General features: G+C 39.8%; 1 protein-coding gene across 49 annotated transcripts in view; it reads left to right on the forward strand.

Moving 5' to 3' along the window:
- RIMS2 (regulating synaptic membrane exocytosis 2) overlaps window positions 1-17513 on the forward strand; it is a 485006-nt gene that overhangs the window by 199538 nt on the left and 267955 nt on the right. For all 49 annotated transcript variants that reach the window (XM_040587603.1, XM_040587585.1, XM_040587587.1 and 46 more), the window contains one exon: window positions 3527-4452. In XM_040587603.1, coding sequence (XP_040443537.1) covers window positions 3527-4452 — 926 coding nt within the window. The remainder of the gene's footprint in view (window positions 1-3526; window positions 4453-17513) is intronic.

Here is a 17513-nt window from a genome sequence, read left to right on the forward strand (position 1 = left end):
CAAGTGGTATGATGACTGCTGGGCAGGTTGAGCCCTCATCTGCCAGCAAGGTGTCTGGTTGATCAGGTATGCAGGTACGGTTAATTTATTTCTGATGGATAGGATTACAACTTCTGGCATTTGATCTTGGTAGTGAAGTTAGATCCGTTCAACAGGGATGAAATTAATTAGAAAGGGGGTTTGATAGTGCCAATCAACATGGGACAGGAATTAAATTAGTTAATATCATCTATCAGGCTGCTTTCTCTGGAGCAAAACATATTTTCAGGAAGGTACTTATTCTTGCATGTGGGCTAGTAGCTGCCATATGCAGGGCATCTGTGTAAAGTTTTTTCCTTCATGAAAGTTTGGAATAGATTGAGGACCTAGCTGATCCTCGCATTACTGTCAGCCATAGACGGCATTGCTATATTGATGTCTTGCCAGAAAATGGAGGAAAGGCAATGACTGCTTGTGGTGAATGTAAGAGAAAGGTCAGAAAATGTTTGTGCAAGGTGTATAAAAATATAGTGCTAAATTGGCACATCCTCTTCTCATTAACATAGTTCATGCTAGAAAAAGGCTGATTTTTTAGTAAATCCTGTGCCAGTTCCTCAGATGATAACCTCAGCAAAAAGTCTACAATGAGCATTTTTACTCATACAGAAGTTCCATCTATTTCATCCCCTGAGCCTTGCCCCCCATGACTTTATAGCAGCAATATTTCCAGAAGAGGATTGTCTACTACTATTTGTGTCCATATGAGGACACTGACATGGAGTCATATATATGCACACACAGAGGCACATGTGTGTATATATAATCACCTGTATGTAGCTAAAACATTTCTTACTATTCTGTTGTTTATATTACTATAGAGACACATATGCAGGTGTTTAATCCTGAAGAATGTGTACACTTAGTCTGCTCCAAGGCATGTGTGAGATTTGTCAAACCAGATTCTGTATGGTTTTGTGTGTTACATAGTTCATGATGGAGTTGATCCTATAAACCATACTCATTGGAATGTTTTGATGTCTTGGAGGATCAAATCTCTGCAAAAATCTGCAGCTGTGAATACAACTTGATCCATATGTAATATAGACTGAGTATACACAGTGTAAGTATTAACAGTAGAGTATGTGTACACATATTTGTCTCAAATCTTGCAATGAGATTGACATGGATGAATGCCGTATCTGTTAAGTGCCATTTATTCCAGTTGGATTTGCACAGAGTAAAAAGATTTTGCTTATATGGGGGACAGAACTGGGGAGGGGAAATTAGGCACATTTTTATTAAAAGCATGGCAGAAATTTTCAGCAACATAGGTAATTTGCTATTGGAACAACTTATTTTAGGATGTGGCATATTTTTCATCAGCTGATGAAATTTAAATGAAAAATATGTATCTTCTTTAAAGTAAGTTTCTGCATCTAATTTTTGTTGTCTTAATGAAAACTTCTTTGTCTCTCTAGTCTCTCTGTGTACTGCTGGTTCTGTTGTCCTAATTGTCTGTTCCCGTTGGCCATTCTGGTTTTAGACTTACGAAACTCTGTTTATGTCACATTAGAACAATTCAACTTGAGTCCCCAGTAGCAGAATCCATAGAGATTTTGTTAAACTTACAGAGGTTATGTTTTGTGCTGGTACTAACATGACACTAATAAGACACATAGGACATCTGAGCTTCACCTAAGCAAACAGGCATCCAAATGATGCTTATATTACTTGTCATGCTTCACAGGAAGAGTTGTATTTTTGCAAGATTGAATTAGTTTCCACTTTTGCAGATGCCATTGTAAGGCTAAAGTACTTTAATATTTACAAGGTAAGACTGGGTCCAAATCTTTCAAGCACATTTTAAAGAGTCTGTATGGTACCTAAGACGGGATGACAATTTGCCAGTCAGCCCCCTGTGCACACTCTGCTCAGACAGTTGCAGTTTTCCCTTGCTGAGCAGAGACCACATTTCCTTTCTGGCTGTGACAGTGCGTTTTCTCTACTGCGAGCTAGGCAGAGTTCTTCCTACTTTTCTGGACACCAAGGAGGGCCTGGTTTTCCTTCTCCCCTTCACTAAGCTGAAGACTTTCCTTTCCTTATCCCTTCTAAGACAACTGTGGCAACAGGGCTGTGTCTTTGCTTTCCTTTATCCCATCCTTCCCAACACAAGGTAGGATCTCCTGTTTGCTGCCTGCAAGGCTGCCCTTCAGGTTTAGTGGCCATTTGTGAGGGTAGAAAACATTTTCAAAAGGATCTTAATTACAAGGTAGGACTAAGTATAAGAGAAAAAGGCTGATAAAACAAAAATAGGTTTACATACTTATTTTCCTTACTTAAAGCTTTAGCTGATCTATCTTATCTCAGAGAAGGCCCAACTCTTAGTCTTTTTTATACACGTCTGGGATCTTTGCTCCGGTTTCCTGCAGGTATCTCCTTCAGATTCATCTGGAGTCAAAAACTAAATACAAATCTGGACATGTCTGGAAGTAGCATTTAAAATGCTTCTTACCCTGTTAGGATTGGTAAAGGAAAGAGCTTCAGATCTGAAGCTGCAGTTTGTTTTTTGCCTATGAATCACTACTCCCTATTTGACCAATCCCTTCTAATCAAGTGGCAAACAATGTTGCATCAAACAAACAGAACATATAAGGTTCGTAATATATTCCAGACACATCCTCTAATAAAACATTGCATATAATAAAGTCACATGCTTCAGTCAATAATTTGTCAGTGTCAGGAAAGAATATCTGTGGATAGTTCTTTTTTTACTTTCCTGTGAAGCCTCAGAAGTTGTCTATGGCTAGATATCTTCTATGACAAAGAGTCAATGCTTAATGTGGTACACAAATTCCATACTGGTATCTGGTTGGTGTGTCTTGCTCAAATGCTTGGACTAATACTGTTGACATCCCTATATATTTTTTGTCATGTCAGACAGGCAGGACTTTGAAGCTTCTTTCCTTTTTATGCAACACAAAAAAAGTTTGGTTTTCTGGTTCAGACAAGTGCTGCCACTGGGTCTTTGTCTGTCCTGTGTTCTGCCCTTGGCACACATTTTGGTTTTGTGGGAACTGAAATGTATGTTTTTAAGCAATAATGGCTGCTAAAAGATCAAACTAACTGAATGATCCATCTAGCCTTAATTTCCATAGTGATTATAAACCCCTCTGAAATAGAAGTATACGGTCAAGTTACATTGCTGTAAAAATATTACAAAGGATTCTAAAATTTTGGTACTTGTAAAGCAGTTATGACTACAAAGCAGTGTAAGTATTGTGTTCTATATTTTATAATGTTGTATTAGTATTTTTCTTTTAAAGCTGTTTTTGGTTTAACCTGTGCACCATAGACAGATTTGTAGCATGGCATGTTTTCTTTAATTTAGTACGGAAAAGGTGTAAGCACATTCACAAAGAAATGTAATGAGTTGATTTTTTTTTCCCATCAGCTGATCCACTATAATTTAATTAGCATTAACTGTACATTTGTGCTACAGGATATGTTGACAAAATTCTCTTTCTTCTGTCTTGTCATGATTATTTAGGAAAAGAAGCCCATCAATATCAAGAGAACAGAACAGAAGATACGACCAAAGGGACGAGAGAGACGAATACTCACAGTATGCTACATCAGACAGTGCGATGCCCAGGTCACCATCAGATTATTCAGATAGGCGGTCTCAGCGTGGACCTCAGTTATATGAAGAACCTGAACTGGGTGATTATAGAGATTCCAACAGAAGGAGTCGCAGACGTTCCAAGGAGTATCCGGTAGAAGAGGAAGATGCACAAAGCAGGGAAGAATATGAAAGGCAGCGGAGGGAAGAGGAATACCAGGCACGGTACCGAAGTGATCCTAATTTGGCTCGTTATCCAGTCAAACCGCAACCATATGAGGAACAAATGCGTATCCATGCTGAAGTGTCCCGAGCACGTCATGAACGGAGACATAGTGATGTCTCATTGGCAAATACAGAGTTGGAAGATTCTCGGATGTCTGTGCTGAGGATGGAACGACCATCAAGACAAAGATCAGTGTCTGAGCGCAGGGCTGCCATGGAAAATCAACGTTCATACTCTATGGAAAGAACTCGAGAGGCTCAGGGACCAAGTCCCAATCGTCAGAGGACCACAAATCATAGCCCTCCTACACCTAGGAGGAGTCCGATTCCTCTGGAAAGACCAGACATGAGGCGCTCTGATTCATTAAGGAAACAGCACCATTTGGATCCCAATTCTGCTGTAAGGAAAACAAAACGTGAAAAAATGGAGACCATGTTACGGAATGATTCACTCAGCTCAGACCAGTCTGAATCTGTCAGACCTCCACCACCAAAGCCCCATAAAACAAAAAAGGGAGGTAAAATGCGCCAGGTTTCATTAAGCAGCTCAGAAGAAGAATTGGCATCCACTCCAGAGTATACGAGCTGTGATGATGTAGAGATTGAAAGCGAAAGTGTTAGTGAAAAAGGTAAGATTTCTAATTTTTTGACTGTTTCAGTATATGTTTCAGTTTCCATTCCATTGTATGTTTATTTCACATATTAGAATTGATTGCAACCACAAATCTACAAGGCTTCACAGGTGACTCAAGGTTGTTGTGATGGGGCTTGTTTTCTTCTGATTTTGTGTTTCATTTACTTAATCTAAATGTAATGATTTACATGGAAAAGAACATCACAGCTACTAGAAGCATTTGGATATGTTAAAGGAAAAAACATGCCTACTGAAAAAACTTAATTAAATCTGCAAAGTATCTAAAGCTGGGCTGTCATATAAGGCCATGGTTTCATGTACATTAACACCTGATTTGCGTACTCCTGGATCACAGTGAGTGCATATTTGATCTGGATCAAGTGTGGGCGCATGACCGCATTTCTGTTGAATTAACTAGAACACATGATACAGAGCTTATGCCTGTTACATGCTGGCTGCTGCAGGTAAAGAAGCATGTCATCTGCAAAAAACCCTGTGTGTATGAAGTTAACCTGTTAAAGGCTTTAAACAAATTTAAATACATTTTATACCAATGGACGTTTCTTTTTGCTGTGGGGCTATGGTGCTTTTTGGTTTTAGTGCTTTTTAGGATTCATGGTGTTGGAGTTACTCCATTGTCTGAAAGAAAAGCTGAGTAATTGAAATGATTCTCAACCTAGCCAAAGTAATGCGTCTTAAATATGAAAGCATCAGGGACCATCAGTTTAAACTGAATCAAATTAATAATATTAGTTCGCTTACCTTCATGTATGTCGTTGGTCTAAACTACAACAGTTATGACCTGTATTATTCTTATGCTAGTGCAATTCTCATGAATGTTCATTTGCTGATGTGGATTTGGTTAAGAAAATTTGCTACTGTTTGTTATTTATATTGCTGAATAATTGGTTCTAGTAGTTAGAGTTAGTGAAACATGATGAAACCTTGACCCCATTACTTTGCCTGATGAGTAGAAAAGATTTTACCAACTTCAGGGTGTGTGCAATTTTCTTCTTAGTAGCAAATGTGAGGAAAATACACCAACTCAATACATGGGAAGTAGTTTAATGAAACAGCATAGGAAACATAATACACTGAATGATATACCAACACTTTTTTTTTTTGTACACATAACATATAAAACACATACATTTAGAATTACAGAATTGTTTAGGTTGGAAAAGACTGTTAAGATCATCAAGTCCAACCATTAACCCGGGACTGCCAAGTCCACCACTAAACCATGTCCCTCAGCGCCAAATCTCTGTCTTTTAACTGCCATCAGGGATGGTGACTCAATCACTTCCCTAGGCAGGCTGTTCCAATGCTCGACAACAATGCTCGTGAAGAAATTTTTCCTAATATCCAATCTAAACCTCCCCTGGTGCAACTTGAGACTGTTTCCAGTTATTGTATTTATTGCCTGTCACCTGGGAGAAGAGACGTACCTGCACCTTGCTACAACCTCCTTTCAGGTAGCTGTAGAGAGCAATAAGGTCTCCACTGAGCCTCCTCCTTTCCAGACTAAACAACCCCAGTTTCCTCAGCCACTCCCTGTAAGACTTGTTCCTTAGACCCTTCCCCAGCTTTGTTGTGCTGGTTCTTTGAACACACTCCAACACCTCCATTTGTTGTAAGTGAGGGCCTCCAAACTGAACACAGTTTGAGTTCAGTTTGAGTTGAGTATTTGTGGTGTAGCCTTAACCATGCTGAGTACAGGGGATGATCACTTCCCATGTCCCAATGGCCACATTATTTTGGATACAAGCTGGGATGCTGTTGGCCCAGTTGAGCACACTGCTGGGTCATGTTCAGCTGGCTGTCAACCAGCACCTCCACGTCCTTTTCCCCCAGGCAGCTTCCCAGCTGCTCTTCCCCAAGCCTGCAGCGCTGCCTGGGGCTGCTGTGACACAAGCGCAGGGACTGGGACTTCTCCTTGTTGAACCTCATACAACTGGCCTCAGCCCATCAATCCAGCATGTCCAGATCCCTCTGCAGAGCCTTCTTGCCCTCCAGCAGAGCAACACTGCTCTGCAACTTGGTGCTGTCTACAAACTTACTGAGGGTGCACTCAATCCCCTTCTAGAGATCATTGATGCAGATATTGAACAGAACTGGCCCCAGCACTGAGCCCTGGGGAACAGCACTTGTGACCAGCCACCAGCTGGATGTAACTCCATTCACCACCACTCTTTGGGCTCAGCCAGCCAGCCATTTTTCTAGTCATGGAATAGTATATCCATCGAAGCCATGAGCAGCCAGTTTCTCCATGACAGTGCTGTGGGAGACGGTGTCAAAGGCTTTTACTGAAGTCTAGGTAGACAATGTCAGCAGCCTTTCCTTCATCCACTAAACGGGGCACCTTGTCACAGAAGGAGAACGAGTTTGTCAAGCAGGACCTGCCTTTCACAAACCCATGCCGGCTGGGCCTGATCTCCTGGTTGTCCTGTATGTGACACATGATGGCTCTTATGATGATCTGCTCCACAACCTTCCTGGGCACCGAGGTCAGGCTGACAGGCCTCTAGTTCCCCAGACCCTCCTTCCTGCCCTTCTTGTAGATGGGTGCCACACTGGCTAACCACCAGCCTTCTGGGACCTCCCTGGTTAGCCAGGACTGTTGATAAATAATGGAGAGCAGCTTGACGAGCTCCTCTGCCAGCTCCCTCAGTACCCTTGGGAGGATCCCATCTGGCCCACAGACTTGCGTGTGTCCAAGTGAATCAGCAGGTTGCTGACCCTTTCCCCTTGGATTATGGGAGTTTCCTTCTGATCCCAGTTCGCCTTCCAGTTCAGGGGGCTAGGTACGCAGAGAACAACTGGTCTTGCTATTAAAGACTGAGGCAAAGATGGCATTAAGTACCTCAGCCTTTTCCTCATCCTTCATGGCAACGTTTCCCCCGCTGCAACCAATAAAGGATGCAAATTCTCCTTGGCCGTCCTGTTGTTTCTAATGTATTTGTATAAACATTTTTTGTTATCTTTTGTGGCAGTGGCCAGCCTGAGTTCTAGCTGGGGTTTTGCCTCTCTAATCTTCACCCTGCATAACCTTAAGACTTCCTTGCAGTCCCTCCTGAGCTGCCTGCCCCTGCTTTCAAAAGTCAAGTCTCCTTTTTTCCCTGAGTTCCAGCCAAAGCTCTCTGTTCAGCCAGACCTGTTGTCTTCTCTGCTGGCTCGTCTTTGGGCACATGGGATCAGCCTGCTCCTGTGCCTTCAGGATTACCTCCTTGAAAAATATCCAGCCTTCATAGACCCCTTGGCTCTTCAGAACTACCTCCCAAGGGACTCTGTCAACCAGGCTCTTAAACAGGCCAAAGTCTGTACTTCAGAATTCCAAGGTAGCAGTTCTGCTGACCCCCGTCCTTACTTCTCAAAAACTACCATCTCATGATCACTACATCCAAGATGTCCTCTGACCATTGCATCACCCACAACGGAGTTTAAAACTTACTATACAAACAGTGTTAGATTCTCTGTCATCATCATAATCTTACATAATTTATCACTTTCACTTAAGTTTGTATTTTAACAGTCAAACAATTATTGATAACAATAATTGATAGTAACGTTCAAATCATGTCTGTACTGTTTTCTGAGGCAGTGAATGAAGCTAAACTGAACATGTATTTTATAAGTGAATGAATGAAGCTTGTAAAATTTTACAGGAAAAAAATGCTCTCTTTTATGTTTTGTTAATCTTGACTGAATTACTGTAAGCAGTTTTCAGGACTTATAGAGTGTAGCTATGTCAGCATGGCCCAGTGGTGGGCTGTGGCTGGAACAGGTGTGCTTCACCGCCTTGTTTTTCATAGAGGAGGAGAACAACTGCTTGAACTGGGGAAGAGGTCTGACCGCTTCTGACTGTGCCTGCTTCCAACCTGAGCTGGAGGGTCCTGTTTCTGCCCTTGCTGATGGCCTGGGAGTCAGTGACCATGTATAGAACAGGCAGCCATCCTGGAAGTAACACTTGTACCTCGAGGCAGAGTCAGCAGGTGCCAGCCTCAGCATCCTTGGTCACATTATTTGATCCCAATCTGCCCCATTCATACTTGTCCCCCACTCTTTAACCTCTGCAGTGAAAGCTCCAGAAAAGTATTTGAATGGATTTGGGAAACTTGGCTTCTGCTAGGCATGGGGGAGAAGATAAGACATCTGCTAGGATGAAGAGAAATAATGTGTCTCACCATGTGGATCCAGCCTTCACAGCTGCTATGGTTGCACCCACAAAGTCCTACCTCATTCTTCTTATTTTCATGTATTTCTCTTGCCATGTAAACCAGCCTGCACTCAGACTCCCTATAAGCAAGTGATTTCTTAATGAATACTGCCAAAGGGAATTCAGCACATAAACCCCCTTCAGTCTTCCTGGTATTGCAATGCATTATTTCCTTAATTGATAAAATAGTTAATTATTTTAAATGCCTTCTATAAAAATGGGTTTCTCCTCCTCCCCAAATTACTTGCTTTCTGTCCTTCAAAAGCTCCCCAGACCTAAGGATTTCTCAGCTGTCCTTTTAAGCCACATATGCCCGTTTGGCCAAAGATATAACACTAAATATAAAACATTTGGCCTTGGAGTGATGAAGGGTGGCAATGTTAGAGTGAGAAACTGGATGCAGTAATAACGAGTTATCTAAAAGAGGAGTATAATTTGTTCTCCATCTCTTTTTCTATGGAGTACCCATATCTTTTCACAGATTCTGCAAATAAATATTAACAACTGCTCAGCTGTGAGGAGCAGTCTGGGTCTGAGCTGCAGGATTAGCTGTTTGCTGAATTATTTCTGAGATTTCACAAGTCTCTGACATTAATTTTAAGAAACCAGTCAGAAAATTATGAATTATCTGAAAGTGTAGGAAAAAGTATTGTCACATGCTCTTTAAAAGGGCTGAAAGTTTGCCTTTTGAAGCTTATCTCCAAAGTGAAATGTAATGATACGTTTATATGGTTGGTACATATATATGCATACAAAATGAAGATAGCTATTTCACTTTACAAGTTCAACAGAGACGTGAACCAGCTGCTGGATTAAGAGCTCTGGGAAGAGCATCCATTATTACTGGCTGCTTGTGACTTCAAGTATTTGGGTGTGATCTCATTTCAGTAGCTGTCTGCTTTAAGGTAATTTTTAGCTTGATTTTAAAAAATGTAATCTGATTGTTTTCAGGGAGGGGACAAGGCAACATTATTTTTCTGCATGTTTCTGGTAATGCCCGGAGAAACCATTGCCTTGGAATGCTACTGCCTCCTCTCTATGGGGGACAAGGGAAACTGAGGAGAGCAAGCTGATGAACACTCAGATGATAGTCAGGCACCCAGTAGACAGCCATGTGAAACATGGGCATGGTGCCATAGCATTGTAGATGGAGATTCATCTGCAGAAGGGAAGAGCTAGATTCTTAAGATACTGCATAGTTTTTGTAATGTAACTATATTTGGACCGGAAAATTCAGGTCATAGACTAGGCTGAGACTGGCATATTGGAATGGGAGTCAGGAGGATGAGCTGACAAGGGGAAGAGGTTTAGGAACTGCAAAACAAAATGTCATTGGGTGGCTGGAAACCAGTGGATTGAGATGGAAACTGAGGCTGAAGAAGAAGAGGGGAGAGCAAAACTGTTAGATAAGTAGGCTAAACCGGTCACCTGTAGTTTGGGATAGTTTGGGAAGAACAAGATAAAATGAAGAAAACAGATCTGATAAAGATAACTGGAATGTGAGAACTGGAGCTTCCTGAGCAGTAGGTAGTTTAGAAGATTCTGAGATCGGTTGAGAAGCTGAAGCAGCAGTTTGGGAGAGATGGTGAATGGTTGGGAAAAGGACTCCCAGAGAGGACAGGAGGAGGGCTGCACTGGGCTTGGGAGCTTTGGCAAAGAGTGACTGGGCCTCCCTGAGCAAGGAGCATGGGCCTGGCAGCACTGACCTGAAGTGCCGATGGGGGTTTGGTTAGGTGAGAAGTGCAGGACTATGGTGAGGAGCCAGTGGTGCGACAGACCAGTTCTTTTTTTAAAAGATCAGGAAACAATGCATGACAAGAGTGTTAAATGGACGTAACTGAGATTATAAATGTGTTTTCTAGTAATTTAGGTTGTGCCAGGATTAGATATATTTTACAGATTGAATTTTGTGCAAGTCTTAATACCTGTTAGAACTGTCTTTAGTGACGTAACCGAGTAGTAATTTACCAGATGGCCTCTGCCTTTTTATGTGCATAGAACATGAACAATTCTTACTTATTGTGCTATCTGAAATTTTCTGAAGCTCCCAAGATTTTTTGCAAGTTATCTAAGGGACCTTTCTTTACTCTTGTTGTGAATACCAGGTTTCTGAAACTGCAAAGACAGTGTCTCCATTTGCAGCACTTGTTGCCAGTCCTAGAGATCAGGGTAGCAGATAGTGCAAGGCTGTATCTCCACAGCAGGATTCCCTGTCTGTGTTAGGAAATACGCATTGCAGAGAGGAAAAAAAAGAAGGTAACTGTATGTTTTGGAGCAAATATTAGGTATTTTCCCTAATACTGAAAGAACAAAATTGCTTTAAATGTTAGCAAAATAAATTTATTGAAATGCCAGTGCTTTTATGAAATCATAAATTTTAAATGGCAATAAAATGGATCCTCAATCAGTAAATGTAAAGACCATAATGACTAATTTTTAAATGTTCTAGATTGTTCAATTCACCAGTTCTTTCTCAAAACCATGTCAGTTTACTTGGTTCAGTTTCAATCTCTCAGAAACATGGTTTATAAGAACAGTTGTGTTAATTGCAATAAAATTGAACATTGAACCATGATGCCTACAAAGCCCTAGACAAAGCTATGTTTTCTGTGGTGTGCAAGTTAGGCCAAGCTATCTCCATTACTTGTCCAATTTGAGTGTTTTCTGTTTTGAGGGAATATTGAAGTATTTTTTATTTGCCTTTTTTAATTAGATGTTTGTCAGTGCAATGGTAAGGAATAGGCCTTAGGGCAGGTTTGAAAGGGCCTCCATAATTTTTCAGCCAGCATGAAGTAGATGTGAAGCAGAGTGATACAAGCTTGTTTTGTGTGTCTACAGGCCTTCCAGGCAGTTAGAAAATCAGATGCTACCACTGCCCATATATTCCTTGTGATAATACCGTCACACCGGCAGTCCACCAAAGTGCCACTTTGAAGAGACTTGCCACAGCCACACTCAGGAGAGCCAGTGCTCTCTGGGGCTGTTGTACCCCCACTCAAAACACAGGCAATGGAGAGGTGGCCTGTGCTGGAGCTGGGGTTCCTTTTGCTCCTTCCCCAGATATTTGGGGGGCCTGGATGTCCTACAATTCTTCACAAATCTCTCAAATGCCAGGGTTCCAGCAAGAGATCATCTCTACACGGAAAAAGAGAATTCATTCAAGGAAATCTAGGCACGTGATAGCTCTAAATATTGCTCTAATTTTCTCTAAGTATAAAGTAGGACATAGTAGATTTTCCAATGGTGGTAAACAGTTCAGGCATACACACATACCATGCTCCCAGCCACCTTGCAGAGCACCCTGTGAGAAGTATCTGTTTGCACAGATGGTGGCTGACATCTGATGTGGGTGGAATCTGTGGTGGGAAAGGCAAATGTGTCTGTGTTGTACCAGAGGTGCAGTTCTTACGTATAGTGCTTGCTTTCACTGTTGTTTTTTTTTTTTTTTTTTATTAAAACATGAAAGCTAGATAGATGCCCATTTTTATTTTCAAAAAACTCATCTGTGTAGAATCACAGAATCATTTAGGTTAGCAGAGACTGTTAAGATTATCAAGTTGAACCATTAACCGAAGACTGCCAAGTCCACCACTAAACCATGTCCCTCAGCACCAAATCTCTGTCTTTTAACTGCCATCAGGGATGGTGACTCAATCACTTCCCTAGGCAGGCTGTTCCAATGCTCGACAACAATGCTCGTGAAGAAATTTTTCCTAATATCCAATCTAAACCTCCCCTGGTGCAACTTGAGACTGTTTCCAGTTGTTGTATTGCCTGTCACCTGGGAGAAGAGACGTACCTGCACCGTGCTACAACCTCCTTTCAGGCAGCTGTAGAGAGCAATAAGGTCTCCACTGAGCCTCCTCCTTTCCAGACTAAACACCCCCAGTTTCCTCAGCCACTCCCTGTAAGACTTGTTCCTTAGACCCTTCACCAGCCCTGTTGCCCTTCTTTGAACACACTCCAGCACCTCAATGTCCCTCTTGCATTGAGGGGCTCCAAACTGAACCCAGCATTCGAGGTGCGGCCTCACCAGTGCCCAGTACAGGGGGACGATCACTGCCCTGGTCCTGCTGGCCACACTGTTTCTGATACAGACCGGGACACTGTTTGCCTTCTTGGCCATCTGGGCACACTGGTGGTTCATGTTCAGCTGGCTGTTGACCAACACCCCGAACATAACATGGATAGGAAGACTCCGATAGTCTTATATACTTTAGCATCCCTGTGTTGGTTGACTGAAAGCTGCAGAATGCAGGCTGTGTGAGCAGAAATGTGTGTGCGCAGGACAAGGGGTTAATGCACTGTTCTTTGTCACTAAGTACATTGAAAACATGGATATATAACCTTGACTTGGCTGTGTTATGGTCATTTACAAAGATATGAATAACCGCACTTTTTCATTATACAGGCTAAAAAGGTCCCATGTCTGAAACAGCTTGCAGAACTTGCTCATTTATTGCAATACTGAAACCAATGTGGTAGAGATACAGTTATTTTTCCACAGAGAATAAAGTCTGTTTAGTAGCAATATATTCATCACAAGTTAAAAATGTATGGTAGCTGATGGTGTGAGGAGCAGAAAGCAAACTTTCTGAGTGCTACTGCAAGAATAGTGCTTGTCTTACATGAGCAGAGATGCCAAGCAAGTGGGATACCGTCCCAGTGCTCTCACTTTTAAATTTGAAGAGCTAAGGGACCTGATTTCAATCTTACTTGTGTCATTTTCATAGAGCTTCAACAACTTTGGCTTCAAAGTTACACTGAGCTAAATTAGATCAGAATGAGGTCATTGTTTCTAAAATTTGCTTCATTCAGGTTAGAGAGTTCCTGAAAGTCTAACTTCTCTGGAACAAATTATACTAGAAGGCAAAATTTTAGGACTGAGCTGCAGCACTTGACTTGAACACAAGAGACTTTGAAATTCCACACCGTTTCAGCATGAAGATATCTTAGAATTCAAAGTACAAAATTTTGAATGGTCATAACGAAAATAATTGAATATTTAAAAATACTGGAATGTTTGACATGTTTTATTAGAAGCCACATTTGACTCACAAAATTTCTTATTATTGCACCTAACATGGCAGTGTAAGAGGTTATGTTTTGCATTTATAAAGAAACTTTTTTTTTTTTTGTTCCATACAGACCTCTACATCCTATGTAAGGGAAATGTGATTTTAATGTTTAAAGAGATTGTCTGAAAATTCAGAATTCTGTTTTTCTATTTAATTTTCCTTTTTTCCACTCAGCTTTCTCTGAACTGCCTCTATTTTAAGTGCAAAGACAAGGAATATTGAGAGATAAGAAATATTACACTTTCCTCATATGTTTAAGCAATAAAAAAATCACTGCTTTTAAAGTACTTCTTAACAACATTGAATGAGAAGTTTCTTACTACTTACAAATATTAATATTTTTAATAGAGTTTTCCTACAAAAGTATTTGTCATAGATGGATAGATGGTAACAGAACTAGAATGTTTAGAGTTGCAGAGATTTCTAATAGTAAAGAATGCTTTTTTATATTTTTGCCAAACGTTCTCCTAATGAGACACTTTGTTCCTTAGAAGATAAAGGGAAGAGATGTGATCTTCTGCTGCATTTAGAGGAATCTACTGCATAGTATTTCAAATTTATGCTCACTTAAACTTAGCATAAGCCAATAATATCCCTCACAGAAAGAGCCCTGCCTTTTCCCAATTCTTGGCTGCATATTCACATCCCTATATCACTCCTTTCACTCTGCTGGCAGAAGCATTCAGGCAGGTACACACTGCATCAAGCCAGGAAACTTTTTTTGGGTAGCACTATATTAGGCAAAAAAATGGTAAATATTAATATTTGATAAAATGATATTGAATGTCTTCGTAGATATTATAATGCATGCTGAAAATATGTATGTAACTGATTATGCCTCATCAGAATCTGAGGATAGATAAGGATTTGCTGTAGTAGGGAAGAAGAAATATATTCATGTAACAGTCAGAGAAGATAGAATATTTTCTCATAAGTAAAATGAACATGAATGATTTCTTAGCAGTTTGATTCCAACAAAAAAGTCGAACACCCAATTTTATTGATTAAAACCTTGATTAAATTACAGTCTGAACCTTCTATATGCAAATGTACACAAACCATTAAAACTGTAATTCTTTAATCATGTTTCCTTTTATTCTGGGACTTTGCTGGAACTACAGCTGTAGCAGCAGTGTTGTGTGGACACCAGATTAATTCTCTCCTGATATTATGAATTGGAAGAACTATGAATTATTATTATCTTAGTGCATTAGTTGTGGTTATTTAAGGTTCCATATAAGATTAAGTTGATTATTACTAGAAAAACATGATGTTTAATATTTATAACTTAAGGGAAATTTTTGTCAGTGGATTTAACACTAATGACAAGATGTATTTTGCCCTGGAAATTGTTAAAATTGTCTGTTCTGAAGGTAAAGATGTATCTTTTTTTTTTAAGTTGAAACTGTAAGCATTGAATTGTCTGAGTAACCAATCTTAAATCATAAGAAGCATTACTGCTTTCTCTGAGCACTTTTTTTATCTTTTTCAAATATAAGTAGAAACCAAAAGAAACTTGTGTTGTAGTTTCAAAATAATTTCCTACTATCCTTTTACATCTTGGCAGCTGGAATATTTGCTGAATAAACTCAATAAATATTTATTAGCGTTTTACTGTAAATAGCAAAAAGGGGATGACTATCCATGCTTGGAAAGGAGCTCTCATCCTAATAAATGCAAGGCTTCCTATGGACGTAGTTCTCATCTTATCCAACCTGATTCACTTATTTCTAATAAAAATTTCAGTTTAACTAAGTTAGAAATTTGGGACTTGTGGTCTGAGTGTTGTATCAGAAATAAGTGCTACTAATTTGTATGGATTTGGCAGAGATAAGCCAAAATGAAGACGTGCTGGATTCCATATAAAATGTTTCAGTTCTTTACGATGCCATGATAGAATAAAAAGGCATCATGGAATTTTTCTCTGAAGTTTTCAGAACATTTAGGTAAATACTGTGATATTTGTAGTCTGTTCACAGAGGAATCCCAGAAAGCAGAAATAATGTCAGCAAAAAAAAAAGACATGTAATGTCTCCAGGATACATGGAACATGTATTTTTGAAATTATAATTTCTTCATACTTTGATGAAACCATTATTCTTCCAGTAAAACAAAACACTCAAAGCTATTTGTCACAGAACTAGTGACAGGGTTAGACTCAGTGCCGTTTTAAATTATGTTAGTACTTTTCTATGACATATTTAAAGTGGTTCTGCAGGTAATTTTGCTACTACCCCAATTACCTATCAGAAAATGAGTGTTGTCAAATATTTTTACTTAATTAACAAAATTATTATTTAGTTGGGAGTATTCTATCGATAATATGCTATGCTTTTGTTTACATTTTCTTTAAAAATGTAAGCATCTTTCTTGTTCTGCTGTTATTTTTATGTGTATTTCATTAAAGACAGGATGATCACAAGGGAAGAGGTAGAGAAACAGAAGTGGAATGGGAATGAGCAGAATAGGCTGTATATATGTCATTCACCTGGAAACTGGATTCCTAGGATGTTCTGTTCTTTAGCCCTGTTGTCCCAGGCTACCCCAAAATATGCCATCCAAGACCTGAAGTTAGTCACAGAAGCTGCTTGAGATTAAATTGTATGTTGTCAAATCTGACAGCTGGAAGCATATATTTGCCAAAGGAAAGCATATCCTTTCTGTCTTTTCCCAATTCTCTCCTCATCCAAGCCTCATCCATTGCAATTCACAGTCTAGGCACCAGAAATATTTGGCATGAATAATCTAGGTAAAGTGGCACCAATCTCTGTGTCCTTTAATGGGTCTGGCTGTAATTTCAACTACAGCTGTTCAGGGGCTGCTATGCAACATTGAAGCTGGTCCTGTGACAAGGGCAACAGCAAAAGCGTGAGGGGTGAGGCAGGCAGCTTAGGGCAGGAACCGTCACAGCTACAGTCCTACAGAAACCTGTGCCCACTTCATTCAGAGCCCTCGGGTGGCTGAGTTTTTCAAAAGGATGAAACACCGCATCTCCCCACCACCCCATCAGTGAAAATCAGCCTGCTCAATGATAAGTACCTTTGAAAATCATACCACCTTCCTAGGAACCTGATTATTGATTTAGGAAACAAATTTCACCCTATTAGTGAAAACTCTAGCCAACTTTCTCTAAAAGTAACATTTAACTTAAACTCTATAAATGTGTTTTGAAATTTTGGGTGTCTTTCATTAATTTCAAGGGATCATTAATGCCTTTCTCCTGTGATGGTCCACTGTTTTGATATTGATATGATTGATATTAAAATCCTAATTTTTGGGGAAAGATAGAAAAAATGTGGTGTAATGATAATGACTTTTCTGAAAATTGAGAAAATATTACGTAAAACTGGTTGAAGAGAATTGGGTCATTGCAGTCTATCAAATTGGTGCTTAGTGGTTCTGTTGTAAAATTCCACTGACAAATTTGTTTTGCCTTGGGATACAAAGTACCTACATCTCTAAGAGTGAAGTTTTATGCTGACACATGTGCTAACATTTTCACCTTTTCTGTTGAACTAATCCTATTTGTCATGGAAAGGTTAAAGACTATTGCACAGAGAAAACAAGAATAATGTTTAGCCCAGCATTGTTTGTTCTTGGCTATAAATCATTGCTTTTTTAATTATAAAATTCTCTACATGGCTTTGAAATGTGAAAACATTTGAAAAATATAAATTATAATTGATTTCTGAAAATATTTTTGATAAAATGTGTCATGTTGTACTGTTAAAATAGTTACATTTTGGAACATACAGATGTGTA

This window comes from Falco naumanni, chromosome 3 (assembly GCF_017639655.2).
Source record: "Falco naumanni isolate bFalNau1 chromosome 3, bFalNau1.pat, whole genome shotgun sequence".
In the NCBI taxonomy this organism is placed as follows: Eukaryota; Metazoa; Chordata; class Aves; order Falconiformes; family Falconidae; genus Falco; species Falco naumanni.